The sequence below is a fragment of the Fukomys damarensis genome, unplaced genomic scaffold, assembly GCF_012274545.1.
Source record: "Fukomys damarensis isolate Sample0158 unplaced genomic scaffold, DMR_v1.0_HiC HiC_scaffold_33, whole genome shotgun sequence".
Taxonomy (NCBI): Eukaryota; Metazoa; Chordata; class Mammalia; order Rodentia; family Bathyergidae; genus Fukomys; species Fukomys damarensis.
In genome coordinates, this window is record NW_022900945.1 from 45,482,111 (window position 1) to 45,492,275 (window position 10,165).

A 10,165-nucleotide genomic window follows, 5' to 3' on the forward strand; every position below is an offset into this window, starting at 1 on the left:
AAAAAAAAAAAAAAAAAAAAAAAAGGATGCACAAATGGCAAAAGGTATAGAAAAAAGTGTTCAACGTCATCAGTCATCAAGGAAATCCATATTTATTTTATTGTCTTATATATTATGGGGTCAATATATATTTTTTAGTATTTGTTGTCTAGTATCTAAAATATTTAGTTTCTACTTTTAGAGCAGTTTTCAATTATTTTGATTAAATCAGCTTGTCAAACAAAACAAATGATTTGGTATTAGTTTCTAATGATATTAGATTGCCTAATTCCTAGAATTTCTTTGAATTTAAGCCACACTATTGTCTAGGTAGAATGTCTGTGTTCCTAATTCATTGGCCTTTTTTCCATTTTCCTCCTTATCACCATTTTTCTACCCAAGTGTTTGCAGTGCTCATGCAGCACAGGCAGGAGGAGAGAGAAAGTTTGCATTAGCTGAAATAAGCAAGATATTTGAATATCTCTTCTCTGCAAAGTTTTATGGTGATCAGTATCTAATGTGTTCATATTTGCATAATTCTCATTTTGGATTATTGTCTAATGGAGGAAAAGGAGTAATTGTTACAGTAGCAATTTTCTCAATATGTATTTTCTATTAAGTTCCACCTATATTGAACTTTCCCTTTTAGAATTACAAGATGAACACTTAAAAGAATCAAATGAGAAGAAGAATCTTTTGGCCACTGAACTAGAAGATATTAAAATATCCTTGCAAAAAAGTGTGGTATGATTTAAAAACTGACTAGAGTGTAATAAGTCACACATATTTTTTTTTATTTATTTGTACTGGGGATTGGACTCAGGACCTTGCACTTGCAAGGCAGGCCTGGCGCAGCTAAGCTAAATCCCCAGCTTATTTTAAAATTTAATTTATTAAAAATTTTTTTCACTCTGTCAATTAGTCTGCAAATTTATTAAATAATAAAACTGTGTATAAGGATCCAGAGCTTCAACTAGAGAAGGCACAATCCAAAATGCTTATATTAGAGACATTGGATAAAAGTGCGTGAAAAGTATAACTAAAATACAAGACCAATCTAGGGACCAACAGAGTGATTCAGGCTAATTAATTGCTATAACAGTTTTAAGAATTAAAAGAACTCTATGGGCTAGGTTGGATGGGAAGATTTCATGGAATCTTCATGGAATTGGAACTATATATGAGATATGGAGAATGGTATAGTGAGATAAAAGTAGTGTGTTGTTTGTATTCCTGAGGGACTAAGAGGGATGGTGGATAGGACAAAGTGGAAGGCAGGAAGGAGCAGCAAATTTACAAAAGTGAATGATGTTTTCTTAAGGCCTTTGGATCACTGCTTTTGTTCTATATTTTATTTCATATTAGAGTACTCAAAAGGCTTTAGAAGAAGATTTACAGAGAGCAAAAACAGCAGTATGTCAGCTTACTGAAGAAAAAAAAGCTCAAGTGGAAGAATTTGATAAAGCTAAAGTTGCTCATTCAATTATGGTTACTGAACTTAAAACTACTATCTGCAACTTGGAGGAATTATTAAGAACAGAACAACAAAGGTGAAATATTTTTTATTTTAAATCAAATACTTGAATAAAAAATTTACTTTTGATATTTAGTGTCATTTATGTTCATTGCTGTTCATAACATAAAATATGTATGAAGTAGGAGTACATTTTGAAAGTTTGTATTGGGCAAGCAGTATTCTCTAGAATAGTTCCCATACATGCTTTACTGTAAAGTCAAGCTATAGGGACTGGTTCCTAAGTGCTAATATAGTGATATGATATACATTTATTGAAACTATGTGTTATTACTAGCTTTTTTAAAAAACAAAACATTTAGTAGCACATTTTAGATAAACATAATAATAACCTTCATCATAGGGAACTTTTGCTTGTACTTGACATATCCTGCTTTTTTTCTTATTCCCTCCCTTTGACCCCTCTTCTCTTCCTTAGTGACACAAGCTGTTTTCATTTTTCCTTCTATTCTTTTTCTTTCCTCGTCTCTTTTCTTCTCTTCCACCTGCCTTGTTCCCCTTCTCATTTGAACATTCTGTTCCTATTTCCCAATATCTATTATATGTTTTGGTACTTATTTCCACTTTTGGTTACTCACACGAGAAACAATGTGGTATTTAAACATATGTGTTTATCTCATTTAAGAGTATGATCTCAAGGTGCATCCATTTAGCTACATATGTCTCAAGCTTATCCTTCTTTATTGCATAGTAGCACTCCATTATATTAAAAAATGCATCTTTTTTTCCACTTGTCAGTTAATGGGCCTTTGGAGTGTTTCCAAAATTTAGCTATTGCAAACTGCGCTGCTATAAATATGGCTGTAAATATATTATTGTGGTATGATGCTAGGAATAACTTGTAGGATGGGGGTTTACTTTACCTTTATATATATATAAATAAATAATATATAAATCAGGTTTACCTTTTTTCTGATATATAAATTTAACAACTATCCTGGAATATAGTAGATAGTACTCTTTGCTTATTAAATTAATGGCCATGCTTAACTATATATATGTATGTGTTTTATCTAAATAGTTTGACTAAAACTTGAGTGTTAAGAGATTGGTTCTGTTTTTCATGACTTTACATTAAAGAAATATTTATGTGAAGCTGTTGGGAGGTAATTATTTTGTCAATTTTACATTGGGGTTAATTTTAGTAGAGTAAAAGAGAGGAATAGATTTTTCCCTGAAGAGAGTATTTCAGTATCATCTGAAGACAGCCTAGTCCGGGTGTGGTGGCACACGCCTGTAATCCCAGCACTTGGGAGGTTGAGGCAGGAGGATCGCTGTGAGTTGGAGACCAGCCTGGGCTACACAGTGAGTTCCAGGTCAGTCTCAACTATATAGTGAGACCCTGTCTCAAAACAACAACAGCAGCAGCAACAACAACAACAACAACAACAACAACAACAACAACAAGAAGACAGCCTACCAGTATTTCTTATCTATTGTTTGTGCATGGAGAGGAGGGAAAAGCTAGCTTTTCTAGCTGCACTAATCTTACACAGTCTTCACTGATGATCTATGCAGACAACTTTTACAGTTTTAAAATTGTGAGTTATATTAGATTCATCTAGTCGAGTATTTCAGTTTTATAGTTTGAGGAACAAGCCAGAGGAGTCAAGAAAATGACACATATTATGTGGTTCTTAAGGTAGAATTTAGTAGTAGTTACATATTCATTCTTTTTCAAAATTCTAGGATGAATTAATTTGATTACCAGTAAAGAAAAATTATAACTAATAAGGTTTAAGTGTTTTTTTTTTTTTTTTGGTACTGGGGATTGAACTAGGTTTAAGATTTTATGTAAATGTAATTAATATGAAATTATGTATTTATTATAATATTGTCTTATTTAAAAATATATACAAAGTAGATAATGTTTAATGCTGTCTTTTGAGTGATTTTTGTTAAAATACGTTAATTGGTAAATTGTACAAGTTTTAATTTTTAATAGTAGTTGAATTCTGATTAAAAGAACATTTTACATTGTAAAATAATGTATTTTTATAAGATTGGAGGAAGATGAAGATCAACTGAAAATACTTAGCATGGAGCTTCAGAAGAAATCAAGTGAGCTGGGTAAGATTTAGACAATGATGTGTCCTTTGATAATATTGGCTAATTTTAAGAACATAACTGAATAGAGAAAATTTAAACCTTAAACACTTCTGTTTTATTATGTAGTTCATAGATATTTAGAAGTATAAGTAGCCTATTAGATGTTTGTTATCCTTAATAATTCTTAGAAGTGTTTGCTATATTTTAAATAAATTAAAAATTTCATTGCTTAATCTTATTGGATTAATAACTACTTATAATAGGAAAATGTGATCCTGTGTTATCATATGGTGTTATTAATATGTAATAATTTTCATGACCAAAAGAGGTTCTGCAATTATTTTGTGAATTTATGATCATTTAGTTGGCTAATGCTAATAATCCATGATTAATATTTATAGATCTGCATATTTTCAAGTATAGAGAATTTTTTAATATCTTTTTAGATCCAAAATATATTTTTCTAATTTCAACAAAAGAATTATTTTTATAAATTAGTTTTATGAATGGATAGGTATTTTTCTAAACTATCTTCTCAATTTTCTGTAAGCTTTATTAGTTTGAAACCTTGTATAATTAAAATAATTACAACTAGTATTACTTAGAATTTGAAATGTTTACTTAACATTTCAAAAGTAGCTTGGCATGGTGATGCATGCCTATAATTCTAGCACTTGGGAGGCTGAGGCAAGAGGATTACCATGAATTCAAGGTCAGCCTGAACTACAATAGCAAGATCCTATCTCAAAAAGATGACCAAAAAAAAAAAAAAGCCCATCTTGTTGAACTCTCAAACCATATGTATGCTTTTCATTTTGAAATAATTAATTTCCATTGTTAAAGATTAACTCACTATCATTCAAAATTGTACTTATGCAAATCCAATAATTTTATTCTTAGGATTATTTTATGTTAGAATGGTTTGAAATGCATTCCTTACCTAATTTTAAAATCTTTCTTCAGAGCATAAACTGTTTTAAACCACTGCAGACATTTACTTTCTTTGGAATTGTTTAATGTTATAAACTAAGGAGTACTTGTGCTCCTTGTGATATCTCTATTGGATATTTATAACGGTTCAGTCTAATATTGAAATTAATTAACTTATTTGTCTTCTACAAATTCAATTGTATTTTGTGATTTTCTCATTAGAGCAATACGTTATGAGAAGTTTGAATACTATGTTGTGAGTAAAACATGACACCCTTGAGAAATTTCTAATTCTTTTAAGAGAAAGGTTGAATACATACAACCATTTAAGCAATGGGATGGAATATGAGGGGTGACCGAAAATTATGTTAGGGTACAGGAAGAAAATATTAGAATTTAAACTTGTATTTATTTTTAATGTTTATAATGAATAATATAATACATGCTTATATTATGATGTATAAAATATAAATATGCCTTTGTAGTTTTACATATTTATATACTTGGAATAAGTGCTCATAAATTTCTTGTTTATGGAGAGTGTTATTGCGGATGCCAAGAGGAAGCCAGTGATAACAATGAAGACTGCAGAGAGTTAGAAAAGGCTGTATAGAAGAGGTATAGAAAGGCTTTGGATAGTTAAAGAGGGTAATGCAGTATAGAAAACCTATGTAGGAGAGTAGTATTAATAGTCACATAAGGACTCAACCATACTTGCTTCTCTGGCTAACAGTATAGTCTCAAAATCATAAATCTTGGAGGATATTCTGTCTTTTTGTTTCTCTTATGCATCACTGCTAACTGGTAATTTGGTGCTACTATTTCTAATTTTTAATATTTGATTTATAAAATACAACTAATTTGAGGGTTCCTAACTACTAAATAACTTGGGGTGTGTGTGTGTGTGTGTGTGTGTGTGTGTGTGTGTGTGTGTGTGTTTCTGAACCCTGGGACACTCTACCACTCTCATGCCCAGCCCTTTTTATTTTTCATTTTGAGACAGGGTCTTACTAAATCGGCCTCAAACATGTAATTTTCTGGCCTCAGCCTCCCAGTTAGCTAGCATTACAAATGTATGCTACCATGTTTAACTGAACTTTTGTCTTTTTCTCTTTCTTTTTTTGTTGGGCGGGTGGTGATTTGAAACAGGGACTCACTATGTACTTTAGGCTACCCTTAAACTTGTGGTTATCCTCCAGCCTCAGTCTCTGAGTGCTGGGATTACAGGCATGCACCAAAACTTTTTTTTTTTCAGCTTTAATTGAGTTTGTTGGTACATTTTAGGGATACAGTACAGTTACATCCATTGTTGGGATCTTGTACCTCTACATGACAAGTCTTGATTCTCATTTTTTCCCCTTACCCCTGCCCTCCCTTCACCCCCTCCTCCCCTCCCCATCTACAAACACTTTATTTTCATCTTTTCATTATCTCATATTTTTTCTTTTCCCTTATTACCCTTCCCATACCCATCCCACCTTCCCTACACCTTTAGCTGATTTCTTCCCATTACACACCAAAACTTTTGAATCTTTCCCTTTTCTTTTATATTTGCATACCCAGAACAGTTCATGTATATGAACGTGTATGTGTACAAAACAAGAACTGTATCAGATTAATCATCAAGTCATACTTCAGGCTATTCTAATTTGTCTGCATATTTGCTTAGCCTTCACTATATTTACTCAACTTCTGTTTGCTTTGCCTTTTGTAAGCTTTCTTACCCCAGTAGCCCTCAAGTTTTATTGTTTTATTTCCTGGCTAAACTTTACTTGCTGCGTTTGATGGCATTTTCTTAGGCTTACATCTGGGTTATAAAGTGTTTCTCTGTCATCTCCAATTCTAAAACCTCTTTTTATCTATGTTCTGCTCAGATACAGCATGTGCTGTACTCTATACCTTGATGTTGAGAGCTGGACCAGACATGTTAGACCAGTACTAATTGAAATAATTTGAAAATCAGTCTGTTTCCAGTTATATATACCTTTTGTTCATTCTGTATGTTAATGCTAGAATGTTCCTTTAAAATACATATCTGATTATTCGGTGTTGCAAATTTATTTATTTATTTATTTATTTATTTATTTATTTTTGGTGCTGGGGATTGAACTCTGGGACCTTGCACTTGTGAGGCAGGTGGTGGAACCACTGAGCTAGATCTCTTGCCCGCAAATTTAAAAACTTATCTCACTGCCAAGTTTAAACTCTTTAATATAAGCTACTTTTTTATTGTTGGCTTAAAGAGTAAGGATATCACATACAAAGTAAGTTAAAGCCAACTTTAATATAAAATCTTTGTCAAATGATTGCTTGCCTCCCTTACTCCCTCTTTTTCTACCTTCCTCCCTCCTATCTGCCCTTCCAGGAGAGATTTACTTTGGCTCATGTTTTTTGGCTTCTTTACTTGATATAGTTAGTTCACTTTGGTACTTCTATGTCTCCTCCCATCTCAATTCAGTCTAAATATTGTTCTAAATAGGTCTTAATCCTCTGGTCTTTTTTTTTAAACCTGTGTGATAATTTTTCTGTTTCTACACCCATCTTTGCTTTCAGTATGGCTATGTAACATATTCTTAAGTGTGTTCTAATGCTTCTGCTTTGATGACTAGATACTTAATATAGCTATTGGATGAAGACTTATTTATTCCCACTTTAGCCTTGTATGTATTATAAGGAACAAAATAGACATTTTTTTTCTCATGAGATTTGCATTCTACTTAGGATAAAACAAATAATCACAAATAAACAGTTACAGATTGGGCTAAATGCTATGAAGAAAATAAAAATAATCCACTGCAAGGGCTGGGGACTTAGCTCAGTGGCACCACGCCTGCCTTGCAAGCACAAGGTGTTAAGTTTTGATCCCCGGTAACAGAAAAAAAAAATCAATCAACATAATGCAATATAAGAAAGTACTAGGCCCCAATTTAGCTTTGGTGATCAGATGTGGCCTTCATCAAATGAGACTTAAAAAAATAAGCGAGATTTAAAATATTAGATAAAGCTTGGGGTTGGAGAGAACTTTCCAGTCTGGGAAAGTGTGTAGAAATGCTCTGAGGTGTAAGGAGCTTGCTTCATTTAAGTGTTTGAAAAATCTTTGTGACTATCTAAGAAGTGATATGGAGAGAAATTGATATGAGTACAGGGACAATTTAGGTATGGTCAAAAAATGAATTTTTATTTTATTTTAACACTAACGGAAAGCTATTGGTATTGAGAGATTTTAAGTGAAGAAATGACATAATCTGGTTTATACTTTTTTAGGGCTCCCTATATTTTTTATGTGGCTCATAAATTTGATGACAGGTGGTAGGTAGCTAGTGAGGAAAGAGTGGAAGCAGACAAATGGGATTGTAGGTTATTTGAGTGGTCCAGGCATGAAGAAGTATCATTTAAAAATAGAATCATATCAGCATCTTTTGCTGCCTTTTCTGAAAGTCTCATTAATTTGAAGATAGTGTATCTGTTTTTTTAATTTCTGAAAAAAATTTCCTTTTATTTCCTCCTTTCTTCTAAATCTTACTGTTCTCAGGAGCACTGGGTGGAAAGACTTTGGAAATTCTTTATATATCCTTCATGTGTGCTTTTTAAAACTTTGTTTTATGCTTTCTCTCTCCTTATTCTTTTTCCTCAATATGGGGAAAAGGTTTTCTGGCCTCTCCTTTGCTAATTATTCTTTTCTGTTTTACTATCTCTGTTAAAATCTCTGTTGCCAAATTTTAAATTCTCAAGAGCTATAGATAATGTGAGACATACTATCCTGTTGTATCATATTATGTTTAGCAAAATAACTGCTTCTCTTTTCTCTGTTAACTTTTCTATTTAAATTTTAGTTTTCTTTTAGTTGAATTTGGGGCCTTTCATGTTTCAGTTTTTTTTCACATGTGGTTGATACTTGATGTTTTATTCATCTAAACATTTGAGAGTCCATCTTCACATACATGTGAATTATAATATGATTCTTTTGATTATGGGAAATTGTAGGAGGTACTGCAAGAAGAAACAGGTTTGGTGGGTTGTCTTTTGGCATAGGGCAGTGATGGAGCTTTCGGTGATAAACAGCCCATGGTAGCATGCATTTTGTAGGTTTGCCATGACTGTTATAGAGAATGTTTATCTTGCTTGGGGATCATGAGGTATTTGGGACATGGCAGTATTGTTGATCCTAGTTTCCAGAATTTTTGCTTTAAAATTTATGGTGGGAGACATGATCGCCTAGTCTAATTGTTCCATCTAGCCTCATTGAATTAGTGCAAGCCCCCTCAAGGGTTCCTTAGTTACTTGGTTTGTTAAGTGTGTCTGTCTTGTTTTGGTAATGTTTTCCTTTACCCCCTTTTCTTCTGTCTTTTCTTCTAATTTTATAAGATTGAGATGAGAATGTAGACTTTTCAGTCCATTGTCTGAAGTCAGTCCTCACATTTAAAAATATTAAGTATTTTTTACCTAAAATGAAACTTTCTGATTAAGTTTTACATGTGACAGCCTTTTCTTTTAGATTCTGTATTTACTTTGCATGTTTTGTGATTGTTTTTCTTAAAGATGATGGACAATCACTACAGACGTTGTTAAAAAATGCACAACCTGAGAAATTGTTATATTTCTGGTAACTTAACATTAAGGAGAGACGAGATTTCAGGCAATGCATTTGCTTCTGTAGTCAGATAAAAATGTAAGAAAAGAGAAAAAGTGAGATTTGGGCAAGATTTTTCAGTTCATTAACATAATATTGAATTCATGGAAATATAGAAAAGCATTGTAAAGCACTATTATTTAGGGTGACAAGGAGGACATTTGTTTACAAAGAGAACAAGAGTAGGAGGTTAAAAGGAAATAAGAGAAATGAATAATGCTGGGTCTTTAACTTTATTAATACCATGGAGATAGGCATTAGTTTTGCAAGAAAGAGACATGTAGTTGACAAAATGAGAAATTTGAAAATAGTTTGAAAGGGCAGGAAGGTTAATTACATAATTTTGTTTTTATATTCACACGGGATATATAGGGGGAATAGGAGACATATATATATATATATTTTTTTTTTAATATAGCAGCTGAGGTGTTAAAGGAGGTGGGGATGTCAAAATCCAAAGTACAGTGTTAACAATTAGGTTGAGAAAAGATCACTTGGAGTAAAGATTAAGAGGCTAAGGTAGGTTTGGATAGTGATTGAAGGTAAAGGCATTTTCTGACTTCATTCCAAATATATTTTATGTAGACCTATTTCTTATTTTGCTTTATGCATTTTGGGCTCATTTGACTATGGAATAACTTTATAGAATTGTTACTGCCGTTTTACTTTTGTATAGCTGCTTCAGAATCCCTGTATGATTCTTCTATGCTTTACAATGCTCTAGTTGCATTGATCTATCTCTTTTGATATTTTTCCCTTCAGATACCATTATTTCCTTTCTCACCTTTCCTATTTTTTAATCAAGCTTTTAACATGTGTGTATTCTTTTGCTATTTTAGAAGAGATGACTGAGTTTAAAAATCACACAGAAGTAGAAGTTGAAGAATTGAAAAAAGTCTTAGTAAGTATATAGTCTTTCCTATTAATATATAGCAATTGCTTTTCAAAATAATATGGAGTCCACTGACTCCACAGTAAATGTTTCATACTAATTTTCACCTAAAAAATGAAAAAATGGTAATAAAGTTCAGTGTTTTTATACC

The 10,165-nt window shown here is 32.1% G+C and overlaps 1 protein-coding gene across 1 annotated transcript in view; it reads left to right on the plus strand.

Moving 5' to 3' along the window:
- Sycp1 (synaptonemal complex protein 1) overlaps window positions 1-10,165 on the plus strand; it is an 81,283-nt gene that overhangs the window by 23,079 nt on the left and 48,039 nt on the right. Inside the window, exons 13-16 of the mRNA XM_010631215.3 lie at window positions 629-723; window positions 1,345-1,529; window positions 3,516-3,583; window positions 9,962-10,023. Of these exons, the coding sequence (XP_010629517.1) occupies window positions 629-723; window positions 1,345-1,529; window positions 3,516-3,583; window positions 9,962-10,023 (410 nt within the window). The remainder of the gene's footprint in view (window positions 1-628; window positions 724-1,344; window positions 1,530-3,515; window positions 3,584-9,961; window positions 10,024-10,165) is intronic.